Raw genomic sequence first — 14,541 nt, 5'->3', positions numbered from 1 at the left:
ATGTTGCAAAGGAAACGCCGTAAGGCAATGGCATAATAAATAATTGCGTAGAAGAAAAAGTCAAAATTTTATGCAATTTTGTTTCTTTATTAGTTTTTATTTTTATGTTATGTTTTAAGGGGACCTGGGATTTAAGGTTTGATTCATGAGTCTATTTAATGTAGAACTTCATTTCTCTGTATGTATGTATATATGTATATGCTAATACTCTTCTGATAAGGTAAAAGGTGAAGCAAATATATCATACATTTTCTCCATTTATTATAGAGCTCCTGAGCTTATATTGTGAAGCAAATATATCATACATTTTCTCCATTTATTATAGAGCTCCTGAGCTTATATTTGGAGCCACTGAGTATACTTCTGCTATTGATATCTGGTCCATGGGTTGAGTTGTGTCTTGGTTGAGCTACTTCTTGGTCAGGTAAGTGGGTTTTCAGCTTCAGAGTACAGTCTTACCTCTGCATATCATGCATGAATACCGAATTTGCAGTTTGTAATATTCTCAATGACATCATTCTTACATATATTTGAGGAAATTTTACCAAATTTGTACCAAAAGACGGTGTAGCATGCTGATCATTCTCACCACGCAGAAAACTTGCAATCGTGTTTGTGTGTTATATCAAGTAAGGTATTATAGGCACACACAGATTTCTGATTTTCCTTTTCCCTTTACAGGCTCTCTTAAGCTCCCACCAGGATCAGATTTCATCCTTAGCTATCACTACCCAGTCTGTGGGGTGGCCCAAAAGGTCTTTTGATCATTAGTGTGAAAGCTACATACAGTTTGACAAAGATATGTAAATTACTGTTATCAAACTCTGGGAATTTAGGATTTTATTTTTTATGCAGTTGGAAAGGTTTCTTAGTGAATGTTCAGTAATATGGTTAAACTATTAATAGTCATACTTCAAAAAATCACTTCTGAACGGTCCAAGTAGTGACCTAATAAATCAGGAATAAAAGGCCCAATTCAACTTCAATTCAACATCAATGCATGAATAACTACACTGTTGCAGTAAGTTATGTAAGCCCAAATCTAAACCAATTATTTTCCCTGTATGTGTTATGCATAGAGCAATGCTTATTTCTCAGAAATGTCCAACGCTGTTGCAGTAAGTTATGTAAGCCCAATTGTAAATGAATTATTTTCCTTGTACGCGTTATGCATAGAGAAATGCTTATTTCTCATGTCCAGTGAAAGTTTTGGTAGCATTAAAATCTCAATATTTTTGACCTATAATTAGATGAAAAAGTTCATATTAAGTGTCACCATCAATTAAAAAAAAAATATAACTGATTTATGTCTGCCCCTTCATATTTAATTAAGAAATTATAAAAGCAACATTTATTTCTCTACCCTACTTCATTTCCCTTTCATGCCTTTCATTGAAGAAAAGCTAATAGAAAAAAAATTGTGAATTACATAAAAGTTCAGTCAAGTTTGCAATCTTGATTTCCTTTTCATACATTTAGATTGAACAAAAGCTGGATAAAATAATTGATAAAACTTTTGTGATCCTGCACTAAAGTTCAGTGAATAATGCAATCCAGAACAGAGTTATCACCATTTGGTTCCTTTTGTGACACCAGTGGAAGTGTCTCTACTTCATGCCAAAACTTCATGACAACAACTGTTTTTTCTTTGCTTCTAGTACAGGTCCTTTGTCCAAAAAAAGTTTCCATGACCTGTCCCTTAAGCTACCAACGACTTAATTCAAAAGCTACAGCGGTATTCCAAAGCCTTTCCTGCATAGAACAAAGGCAGACATATAAAGTAATATAACACAAACATAAATAATGTTGTTATTTGCACAACACTGTGAAGGTACTACATTTGGCTATAAACAAAGTCAAAAAATCAATAGAGAAAGCACAAAATCATTGCCATTGCATGAACCTGCATGAAATCATTAGCCATCCAAGATGTTTCCTCAAGAACAAAATCCCAATGAGATTTCCTTCGTGGAGGCTCCAGAAAAGGTTATTAGCAGATTCTGTGTTCTTTCTCAGTCTATAGCCTGCATGTCAGGCAAATTTGGCATTAAAACAATATTTCACGGCATAGCTAACAATGCTGAGATAGAGTAGTCTCCTAGAGAACGAATATATTAAATATCTATTAAAATTTTTGAAAGCATTTAACCATAAACCTCTATAATACTTACTTTGATCAATTTGGCCTCTTCCAAAATGATATCTTCATGTGCTCTTTTTGCTGCAGCCGATTAGTTTGAATTCTTCTCCATTTCCAAAGGAAGAGCAACTCCTGGGTATTTACTATTTACTACTCACAATACCAGATAAGATGGTAACTTTTGATTGTGGAAGCATAGACATTTTTTGGAAACTAGATATGCCACCCGCTTGACTCTCAACCTCCTTTTCTAGTACAAAAGAGGAATTTTCATTCCTTTTACATCCTGAATATTTGTGATCTTCGGTGCTAGCGGGTAATCCTTCTTCAGTCTTTATCTTAACATCAGTGACCCCTAAAAGTTTATCTTCATACATAGAATTGGCTCTGCTCCTCGTATGCAAATCCTTATAATTTGATGAAGATGTTTCCTTTGTATTGTCCAAACTTGTACTTTCTAGTAACCTCTCAGACATTGAATGTTTCTTACAGGCACATTCATTAAAGTCAGGGTTCTCATGTGTATGAGATGAATTAGTTCCTGATATGTTCAGTTTGCCAACATCAACTGCAGTTGTGGATGAACGATGTTGACTATTTTCCTGTTCAACATGTACATTCTCCTCATCTTCAATCAACCATCATACCTCCTATTCAGACTTGGTTCCAATACAATAGCATTCTGGACAAATTTATCTATACCCAATTTATCATTTTCTTGGCATGATGTTTGATATGTCTCTTCACTAACCACCATCGATGCTGCAACATTTCTTGGAACTGCGTCTTGAGCCACATTGACCTCTTTAGGATGCTGATGGCTTTGGATATTGTCAGAACTTATATCAACCTTAATGCCAATATGATTTCCTTCATTGTGGATATATGGTAGCATCCCTATGAGTGTCCTGCCTCTGTAGCCCACTCAAATCAGTTCCCAAATGGTTTTCATGCATAAGTGCTTCTCGCATTCCATTCTTATTGAAGGGCGTGGACTTTGAAATATTGGTTGATGAAATATTACAATTTTTGTCTGCATGTATCTCAACCTCTGTATCTTTGACTTCTCCAAGGCCTTTTAAACCAGTGGGAAAATTTGGAGATCTATCACTAATAATGACTTTAACATTATCCTTTATTGAGGAGTGTCCAGTATAACGATTTGATTTATGCCTATTTGTTCTTGCATATAGCCTTTAGCTCCCATGCGTACACCCCCCTGAGTATTTTGATTCTTTTACATGTGTTTGAATCCGACTTCCATCCAGCTGTGATGTCTGCTTTCCTGTGCAACATGTCCTTTCCCATCACAACATGATGTGATTCTTTCATCATCCACGACTTCTGTATCACCAACAAAATTGCCTGCTGTGTTTAATTAGTTGCCAAGAAAAGTCCCAGGTCTTCTATTGCTTTCGGCAAAATCTCCAATTGGTAAGGCATTCAAAGAAAAGCTACCTTTTGATTCACTGCAAAGTATCATTGAATGGTTTATTGGCTACCATAAGAGTTTATGTAACTAAGTATTGGTTGTGCTCCATCACAAAAGCAGAGATTTTGCAAATTCGTAGAGACAATAAAAACAAAGCTAAGCAGGTGATAAGCCTGAAGAAAACCTTGTCAGGTACTACTCAGCCAATGGATCCCTTGGTGATGGAGAGAGAAAACCAATAGAGTTCGTCTCTCCAAATTTGAAATCCGAAAATTTTCCTCTTGAAAAGAATAAAGCAAGATGTAAGCTACAGCAAAGCAAATAACCCTCACTAAGCATGGACTGTAAATTCAAGGAAAATGAATAAGAGATGAGACCTTCTCCAGTGATTCCATCTCCCGCCTCCGTTCTTCACGAACAAAAAACTCCTACCTGATTTCATGGTAATCATTTCTCTAGTGGATCAGTGAATAGAATAACACCGTTAAAAGAAAGCTTTGGGACTATAAAAATGGTATACAAACAAAATCACTGCTCACGAAGAGAAACCGAAGCTGTGGTGCTTGTATGAACAGTGGCGGGAGATGTGGTTATAACATTTCAGAACCAACTAAAACGTTTATTTGCTATTGTCCCGATGGCACCTCGCATACAGAGATATGCCCACCAATAGCATTGCTACTTTTCCTGAACCCCTTCTCCCAATTCGATTACGAGACCCAATGCTTAAATTATCACAATCTATAAAAATGTTTTAAATGTTCCCTCCATTCTGCACTCTTGAACCCATGGACATATGTGTATGTGTTTCCCTATATTGCCAAGTATTCCCCTCTTTGCAAAAACTATCGATTTTGCTTTTACTCATAATAGTTGTTATGACCGCGTTGCAGGTCATAAAAACAGGCCCGCCATTGTAATAGGTAAATATAATTCTTCCTAGTATTCGGTATCTCCACGGTGATTTAGTACTGAATTTGTATCTTTCTTTTCATTATTTTCTTCGGCGTTGGACAAAGGATCACATTCATATCTATCTGCTGGTGTCACCACAGGTTGCTCCACTGGAGGAATTGCTTTGGTAGCAATAGCGGTACTGTTATTAGGGTATTGTCTGAAAAAAAGAAAAAGTTCTAGGAATTTCTGCAAATATGAGAGAAAGGACATGGAAGCGTGTGTGTGCTTGGGCGCGAGACAGGCCATTTGCCAATATTCTCTTACGAAGCACTTCGCCAGTCAACAAATTGCTTCCACGAGGAGAACGAAATTGGGGTTGGAGGGCTCGGGTCGGTCTATCTGGGTAAGCTTAGCGACGGAAGAACTGTGGCGGTAAAGAGACTTTCTCATGATAACTCCAGGAGGGTCGATCAGTTCGATCAGTTCATCAATGAGGTTAAGATTTTTTCGACTTTGAATCATCCACACATTGTCCGGCTTTATGGCTGCACCCCTGCACACAGCCCACAGCTGCTGCTCGTATACGAATTTGCCCCAAACGGAACCCTAGCTGATCATCTTCATGGCGATCGCAAAGACCCCAAGGGATTACCATGGAATACTCGCTTTAATATTGTTGTTCAAACTGCGCAGGCCTTGGCTTTTCTTCACAGTGTTCATCCGCCTATATTGCACAGAGATGTGAAATCCTCAAACATTCTCTTGGGAGAAAATTTTATTGCCAAAGTGGCTGATTTTGGGCTTTGCAGACTTGTGCCTGTAGATGCCTCACATGTCACCACCTCTCCACAGGGCACACCAAGCTACCTTGATCCAGTGTATTATCAGTGCTATCAGCTGACAGAGAAATCCGATGTGTACAGCTTCGGGGTCGTTTTGGTGGAGATCATTTCTGCCAGATTAGCAGTGGACACCAATCGGAAGACCAGGGAAATCAACCTTGCTACCATGGCAATAGCTAAGATTCAAGAAGGGGCTTTGCATGAGCTTGTGGATCCGCAGCTCAATATCGAAAAGAACCATGAGGCGAAGGCCATGGTATGTGCCGTTTCCGAATTAGCGTTCAGATGCCTGGCGTCAGAAAGAGATGACAGACCACACATGGAGCAAGTTGTTACTGAGTTTGAGGAAATCAGACATTTGTGTGTTGGCAGTTCAAATGGTCCAGGTGAACAAGAGGAAGGATACCTTTCCAACATCAAACAGCTGAGCACAGCGCCAATATCTCCCACCTCTGTTGAAGACACGTGGCGCACCAGAAGCTTCACTCCCAAGCAGTGCATAATTTCTCCCTTGGAACTTCGTATGCATAGTGTTTAATTTGCAGTTTTCAGATTTGGCGCACCAGAAGCTTCACTCCCAAGCAGTGCATAATTTCTCCCTTGGAACTTCGTATGCATAGTGTTTAATTTGCAGTTTTCAGATTTGCTCCAGAATCTGGCTTTCTGACCTTAACCCAGGATGTAAAAAGACCACAGCTAATTAACATTCCCGGCTAGCTGGACTGTATAATGGCCGGGAGGCATAACCGCATGCTATTAAGGTAGGGCAGAGAATAATGAGATTTGAATAACTGGGTATATTAGAAATTGAACCAAACCTGTTTCATATTACATGCTGTTTGAGGAAATTTTTGTAGGAAAGAAATATGGAGCCTCCCAATGTTATAATATAAACAACATTTGTTTGTATTTACATAAAAGTTCGGTCAAGTTTGCAATCACTGCTACCTGAGCTCTGCTTGAGTCATGTATCTCAACCTCTGTATCTTTGACTTCTCCAAGGCCCTTTAAACCAGTGGGCAAAGACCATTTACGTTGGTGTCACCATCAATTAAAAAAAATTATAACTGATTTATGTCGCCCCTTTCATATTTAATTAAGAAATTATAAAAGAAACATTTATCACCATTTGGTTCCTTTTGTGACACTAGTGGACTACTACCCTGCTGCAAAGGAGACATCACCCCTGCATGAGAGTGTCTCCACTTCATGCCAAAACTTCATGACAGCAGCAGCAACTGCATGAGAATTTTTTGTTTGCTTCTGGTACAGGTCCTTTGTCCAAAAAAAATCTCCATGACCTGTCTCTTGAGCTACCGAATGACTTACTTGAGCAGCTGCAACCATCTTCCAAATCCTCGTGTTTATGTGTTATATCAAGTAAAGTATTATAGGCACACACAGATTTCTGATTTTCCTTTTCTCTTTACAGGCTCTCTTAAGCTCCCACTAGGATCAGATTTCATCCTTAGCTATCACTACCCAGTCTGTGGGGTGGCCCAAAAGGTCTTTTGATCATTAGTGTGAAAGCTACATACAGTTTGACAAAAATACATAGATCACTGTTATGAAACTCTGGGAATTTAGGATTTTATTTTTCATGCAGTTGGAAAATATTAATGCTAAACAGTAAGGTTTCTTTGTGAATGTTCAGTAATATGGTTAAACTGTTAATAGTCATACTTCAAAAAATCACTTCTGAACGGTCCAAGTAGTGACCTACTAAATCAGGAATAAAAGGCCCAATTCAACTTCAATTCAACATCAATGCATGAATAACTAGGCCGTTGCAGTAAGTTCTGTGAGCCCAATTGTAAACGAATTATTTTCCTTGTATGCGTTATGCATAGAGCAATGCTTGTTTCTTAGAAATGTCCAACGCTGTTGCAGTAAGTTATGTAATCCCAATTGTAAATGAATTATTTTCCTTGTATGCGTTATGAATAGAGAAATGCTTATTTCTCATGTCCAGTAAAAGTTTTGGTAGCATTAAAAACTCAATATTTTTAACCTGTAATTAGATGAAAAAGTTCATGTTAATGCTTATTTCTCATGTCAAGTAAAAGTTTTGGTAACATTAAAAACTCAATATTTTTAACCTATAATTAGATGAAAAAGTTCATATTAGGTGTCACCGTCAATTGAAAAAAAAATATAACTGATTTATGTCTGCCCCTTCATATTTAATTAAGAAATTATAAAAGCAACATTTATTTCTCTACCCTACTTCATTTCCCTTTCGTGCCTTTCGTTGCAGAAAAGCTAATAGAAAAAAAATTGTGAATTACATAAAAGTTCAGTCAAGTTTGCAATCTTGATTTCCTTTTCATACATTTAAATTGAACAAAAGCTGGATAAAACAATTGGTAAAACTTTAGTCATATATGTGATCCTGCACTAAAGTTCAGTGAATAATGCAATCCAGAACAGAGTTATCACCATTTGGTTCCTTTTGTGACAGCAGTGAAAGTGTTCATGACAACAGCTGCAATTGCATGAGCATTTTTTCTTTGCTTCTTGTACAGGGCCTTTGTCCAAAAAAAAGTCTCCATGACCTGTCCCTTAGGCTATCCAACGACCTAATTCAGCAGCTACAGCGGTATTCCAAAGCCTTTCCTGCATAGAACAAAGGCAGACATATAAGTAATATAACACAAACATAAATAATGTTGTTATTTACACAATACTGTGAAGGTATTTACGTTTGGTTATAAACAAAGTCAAAAAATCAATACAGAAAGTAGAAAATCATTGCCACTGCATGAACCTGCATGAAATCATTAGCCATCCAAGACGTTTCCTCAATGACAAAATCCTAATGAGATTTCCTTAGTGGAGGCTCCAGAAAAGGTTTTGAATTAGCAGATTCTGTGTTCTTTCTCAGTCTAGCCTGCATGTCAAGCAAATTTGGCATTAAAACAATATTTCACGACATAGCTAACAATGCTGAGATAGAGTAGTCTCCTATAGAATGAATATATTAAATATCTATTAAAAAGTTTGAAAGCATTTAACCATAAACCTCCATATTTACTTTGATCAATTTGGCCTCTTCCAAAATGATATCTTCATGTGCTCTTTTTGTTGCAGCCGATAAATTTGAATTCTTCTCCATTTCCAAAGGAAGAGCAACTCCTGGGTATTTACTATTTACTACTCACAATACCAGATAAGATGGTAACTTTTGATTGTGGAAGCATAGACATTTTTAGGGAACTAGATATGCCAATCGCTTGACTCTCAACCTCCTTTTCTAGTACAAAAGAGGAATTTTCTTTCCTTTTACATCCTAAATATTTGTGATCTTCGGTGCTAGCAGGTAATCCTTCTTCAATCTTTATCTTAACATCAGTGACCCCTAAAAGTTTATCTTCATACATAGAATTGGCTCTGCTCCTCGTATGCAAATCCTTATAATTTGATGAAGATGTTTCCTTTATATTGTCCAAACTTGTACTTTCTGGTAACCTCTCAAACATTGAATGTTTCTCACAGGCACATTCATTAAAGTCACGTTTCTCATGTGTATGAGATGAATTAGTTCCTGATATGTTCAGTTTGCCAACATCAACTGCAGTTGTGGATGAATGATGTTGACTATTGTCCTGTTCAACATGTACATTCTTCTCATCTTCAATTATGCAACCATCATACCTCCTATTCAGACTTGGTTCCAATACAACAGCATTCTGGACAAATTTATCTATACCCACTTTATCATTTTCTTGGCATGAAGTTTGATATGTCTCTTCACTAACCACCATCGATGCTGCAACATTTCTTGGAACTGCGTCTTGAGCCACACTGACCTCTTTAGGATGTTGATGGCTTTGGATATTGTCAGAACTTATATCAGCCTTAATGCCAATATGATTTCCTTCATTGTGGATATATTGTAGCATCCCTATGAGTGTCCTGCCTCTGTAGCCCACCCAAATCAGTTCCCGAATGGTTTTCATGAATAAGTGCTTCTCGCATTCCATTCTTATTGAAGGGCGTGGACTTTGAAATATTGGTGGATGAAATATTACAATTTTTGCATGTATCTCAACCTCTGTGTCTTTGACTTCTCCAAGGCCTTTTAAACCAGTGGGAAAATTTGGAGATCTATTACTAATAATAACTTTAACATTATCCTTTATTGAGGAGTGTCCAGTATAATGATTGATTCATGACTATTTCTTCTTGCATATAGCCTTTAACTGCCTGCTTTCCTGTGCAACATGTCCTTTCCCATCACAACATGATGTGATTCTTTCAGCATCCATGACTTCTGTATCACCAGCAAAATTGCCTACTGTGTTTAATTCGTTGCCAAGAAAAGTCCCAGGTCTTCTATTGCTTTCGGCAAAATCTCCAATTGGTAAGGCATTCAAAGCAAAGCTACCTTTTGATTCACTGCAAAGTATCATTGAATGGTTTATTGGCTACCATAAGAGTTTATGTAACTAAGTATTGGTTGTGCTCCATCACAAAAGCAGAGATTTTGCAAATTCGTAGAGACAATAAAAAGAAAACTGAGCAGGTAATAAGCCTGAAAAAAACTTGTTATGTACTACTCAGCCAGTGGATCCATTGGTGATGGAGACAGAAAACCAATAGAGTTCGTCTCTCCAAATTTGAAATCCGGAAAATTTCCTCCTTGAAAAGAATAAAACAAGATGTAAGCTACAGCAAAGCAAAGAACCCTCACTAAACATGGATTGTAAATTCAAGGGAAATGAATAAGAGATGAGACCTTCTCCAGTGATTCCATTTCCCGCCTCCGTTCTTCACGAACAAAAAACTCCTACCTGATTTCATGGTAATCATTTCTCTAGTGGATCAGTGAAGAGAACAACACCGTTAAAAAAAAAGCTTTGGGACCATAAAAAATGGTATACAAACAAAATCACTGCTACTTGAGTTCTGCTTGAGTCATGTATCTCAACCTCTGTATCTTTGACTTCTCCAAAGCCCTTTAAACCAGTGGGCAAAGACGATTTACGTTGGTGTCACCATCAATTAAAAAAAATTATAACTGATTTATGTTGCCCCCTTCATATTTAATTCATATTTAATTAAGAAATTATAAAAGAAACATTTATCACCATTTGGTTCCTTTTGTGACACCAGTGGACTACTACCCTGCTGCAAAGGAGACATCACCCCTGCATGAGAGTGTCTCCACTTCATGCCAAAACTTCATGACAGCAGTTGCAATTGCATGAAAAATTTTTGTTTGCTTCTGGTACAGGTCCTTCATCCAAAAAAAGTCTCCATGACCTGTCTCTTGAGCTACCCAACGACTTACTTGAGTAGCTGCAACCGTCTTCCAAATCCTTTGCTGCATAGAACAAAGGCAGACAGATAGTAATATATCACAAACATAAATAATGTTGTTATTTACACAATACTGTGAAGGTATTTACATTTGGCTATAAACAAAGTCAAAAAATCAATACAGAAACCAGAAAAGCATTGCCACTGCATGAAATAATTAGCCATCCAACACATTTCCTAGAGGACAAAATCTGAATGAGATTTCCTTCCTGGAGGCTACAAAAAAGGTTTTGAATTAGCAACTTTTGTGTTCTTCCTCAGTCTAGCCTGCATGTCAAGCAAATTTAGCATTAAAACAATATTTAACAGCATAGCTATCAATGCTGAGATAGAGTAGTCTCCTTTCGGCAGAATCTCCAATTGGTGAGGCATTCAAAGAAACACTACCTTTTTATCACCTTTCGGTTCCTTTTGTGACACCAGTGGACTACTACCCTGCTGCAAAGGAGACATCACCCCTGCATGAGAGTGTCTCCACTTCATGCCAAAACTTCAAGACAGCCGCTGCAATTGCATGAGAATTTTTTGTTTGCTTCTGGTACAGGTCCTTTCTCCAAAAAAAATCCCCATGACCTGTCTCTTGAGCTACCCAATGACTTACTTGAGCAGCTGCAACCGTCTTCCAAATCCTTTCTTGCATAGAACAAAGGCAGACAGATAGTAATATATCACAAACATAAATAATGTTGTTATTTACACAATACTGTGAAGGTATTTACATTTGGCTATAAACAAAGTCAAAAAATCAATACAGAAACCAGAAAAGCATTGCCACTGCATGAACCAGCATGAAATCATTAGCCATCCAACACATTTAAATCTGAATGAGATTTCCTTCGTGGAGGCTACAAAAAAGGTTTTGAATTAGCAACTTTTGTGTTCTTCCTCAGTCTAGCTTGCATGTCAAGCAAATTTGGCATTAAAAGAATATTTAACAGCATAGCTATCAATGCTGAGATAGAGTAGTCTCCTTTCGGCAGAATCTCCAATTGGTGAGGCATTCAAAGAAACACTACCTTTTTATCACCCTTTGGCTCCTTTTGTGACACCAGTGGACTACTACCCTGCTGCAAAAGAGACATCACCCCTGCATGAGAGTGTCTCCACTTCATGCCAAAACTTCAAGACAGCCGCTGCAATTGCATGAGAATTTTTTGTTTGCTTCTGGTACAGGTCCTTTGTCCAAAAAAATCCCCATGACCTGTCTCTTGAGCTACCCAACGACTTACTTGAGCAGCTGCAACCGTCTTGTAAATCCTTTCCTGCATAGAACAAAGGCAGACAGATAGTAATATATCACAAACATAAATAATGTTGTTATTTACACAATACTGCGAAGGTATTTACATTTGGCTATAAACAAAGTCAAAAAATCAATACAGAAACCAGAAAAGCATTGCCACTGCATGAACCAGCATGAAATCATTAGCCATCCAACACATTTTCTCGAGGACAAAATCTGAATGAGATTTCCTTCGTGGAGGCTATAGAAAAGGTTTTGAATTAGCAAATTTTGTGTTTTTTCTCAATTTAGTCTGCATGTCAAGAAAATTTGCCATTAAAACAATAGTTCACAGCATAGCTAACAATGCTGAGATAGAGTAGTGTCCTTTCGTCAGCATTTCCAATTGGTGAGGCATTCAAAGAAAAGCTACCTTTTTCTTCACTACAAATTATCATTGAATCGTTCATTGGCTACCATAAGAGTCTATGTAACTATGTATTGGTTGTGCTCCATCACAAAAGCAGAGATTTTGCAAATTCGTAGAGGCAATAAAAACAAAACTGCGCAGGTGATAAGCCTGAAGAAAAGCTTGTTATGTACTGCTCAGCCATTGGATCCGTTGGTGATGGAGACAAAAAATCTGGTACAGGTCCTTTGTCCAAAAAAATCTCCATGACCTGTCTCTTGAGCTACCCAACGACTTACTTGAGCAGCTGCAACCGTCTTGTAAATCCTTTCCTGCATAGAACAAAGGCAGACAGATAGTAATATATCACAAACATAAATAATGTTGTTATTTACACAATACTGCGAAGGTATTTGCATTTGGCTATAAACAAAGTCAAAAAATCAATACAGAAACCAGAAAAGCATTGCCACTGCATGAACCAGCATGAAATCATTAGCCATCCAACACATTTTCTCGAGGACAAAATCTGAATGAGATTTCCTTTGTGGAGGCTATAGAAAAGGTTTTGAATTAGCAAATTTTGTGTTTTTTCTCAATTTAGTCTGCATGTCAAGAAAATTTGCCATTAAAACAATAGTTCACAGCATAGCTAACAATGCAGAGATAGAGTAGTGTCCTTTCGTCAGCATTTCCAATTGGTGAGGCATTCAAAGAAAAGCTACCTTTTGCTTCACTACAAATTATCATTGAATCGTTCATTGGCTACCATAAGAGTCTATGTAACTATGTATTGGTTGTGCTCCATCACAAAAGCAGAGATTTTGCAAATTCGTAGAGGCAATAAAAACAAAACTGCGCAGGTGATAAGCCTGAAGAAAAGCTTGTTATGTACTGCTCAGCCATTGGATCCGTTGGTGATGGAGACAAAAAACCAACAGAGGTCGTCTGTCCAAATTTGAAATCCAAGGGGTTTTCTCCCTGAAAAAATAAAACAATATGTAAGCTACAACAAAGCAAATAACCCTCACTAAGCATGGCCTGTAAATTCAAGCGAAATGAATAAGAAATGAGACCACCTACAGGAATTTCAGTTCCCTCCTCCGTTCTTCTGCCTGGTTATTGCAAGGAGACGAGACTCCACTATACCTCGACGTCCACAGCTTGCTGCCCTTCGTTGCCAGTTTGTGTTGAAGCTGTGTGGTGGGGGTCAGCAGACACGGAACTCGTTCCTGTGACCTCTGCACGCTCCTTTGGCTTGCATCCCTACACAAACAAGAAAACCAGTCACAAAAAACAATAACCCTAAAAACAGAAAACAAGCAAGAAACCCTGGCAAGTAAGTGGTTTTGTCTTCCTCGACAGTCCAACCAGCTTTTGTACACAGTCCAACCAGCGTTTGTACACAGGAAACCGATGTAGAGAAAAACTACCAACGCATACGTGACCCTCCTCATCCTCCTGCAGCAAAGGCGTTTGCCTCTGCCCTCCTCTACATGCCCCTCACCCTCCTCTGCAGCAACCGCGGCTATCCGCGTGCACGACGGACCGAGTACACTGACAAAATGGTAGGGTTTACCTAATTTTTTAATTAATTAATTACTTTAACAGTTTTTAATTAAATTGGACGGCATATTATTGTTTAATCGTCTAACAAATGAATCTAACGGTTAAGATTAAGACAGAGAAGCATCTGGGGGAGTTGATTTCAGAGGGAAACGCCTTACGGCGTAATTATTGTTGAATTATGTGATTGACACCGAAAAATTATACTAGCATTTGCACCTGATGTTGCAAAAGAAACGCCGTAAGGCATAGAGTGTGGAAGAATATGGAGATGTGAATGGCCATTGTTGAAAGCAAGGGTCGATGATAAATAGTTGCAATTGAAATTGTTAGTTATGTGTATGCTGAATATAGATATTTTATAAATAATAGTGTGTAGAAGAATAGTGACATGTGAATGGACATTGTAGTTGTGTATGTTGAATATAGATATTTTATAAATAATAGTGCGTAGAAGAATAGTGACATGTGAATGGACATTGTTGAACGCAAGGGTGGATGATATTGAGTTACACTTGAAACTATTAGTTATGTGTGTTTTGAATATGGATAAGTAATAGTAGTGTGTGGAATAATAGCAACATGTGAATGGACATTCTTGAAAGAAAGGGTGGATGATAATGAGTTATAGTGAATGTCATATAGAGGTTATCCATTATTCATGTAGTAGTTGTTGTTTATGTGAACATATTTTTGTACATTATTTTAAGT

General features: G+C 37.7%; 1 protein-coding gene across 8 annotated transcripts; it reads right to left on the bottom strand.

Annotated features, from left to right (window-relative positions):
• Nucleotides 1–7,538: 7,538 nt before the first annotated feature.
• Nucleotides 7,539–14,481, bottom strand: LOC149142136 (uncharacterized). Of its 8 annotated transcripts, none has more exons than XM_089448569.1 (6): nt 13,348–14,481; nt 10,050–13,245; nt 9,868–9,952; nt 8,346–9,709; nt 8,079–8,201; nt 7,539–7,927 (listed from the first exon to the last, which is right to left on the bottom strand). In XM_089448569.1, exon 4 carries the CDS (start codon nt 9,292–9,294, stop codon nt 8,458–8,460), a length of 837 nt encoding a protein of 278 aa, XP_089304695.1. In that variant the 5' UTR covers nt 9,295–9,709; nt 9,868–9,952; nt 10,050–13,245; nt 13,348–14,481; the 3' UTR covers nt 7,539–7,927; nt 8,079–8,201; nt 8,346–8,457. The 8 variants fall into 8 exon arrangements, with proteins under 8 accessions (XP_089304695.1, XP_089304691.1, XP_089304692.1 ...); XM_089448565.1 differs by having other exon boundaries at nt 8,346–9,952; nt 10,050–10,900; nt 11,021–13,245; XM_089448566.1 differs by having other exon boundaries at nt 8,346–9,952; nt 10,050–10,637; nt 11,021–13,245.
• Between the last annotated feature and the right edge of the window lie 60 nt (nt 14,482–14,541).

This window comes from Pinus tabuliformis, chromosome X, assembly GCF_031772625.1.
Source record: "Pinus tabuliformis cultivar Carrire ecotype Pingquan chromosome X, CPIR1, whole genome shotgun sequence".
Classification (NCBI taxonomy): domain Eukaryota; kingdom Viridiplantae; phylum Streptophyta; class Pinopsida; order Pinales; family Pinaceae; genus Pinus; species Pinus tabuliformis.
Note: the sequence above shows the minus strand (reverse complement) of the source record. Positions and strands in the feature narration are given on the sequence as shown.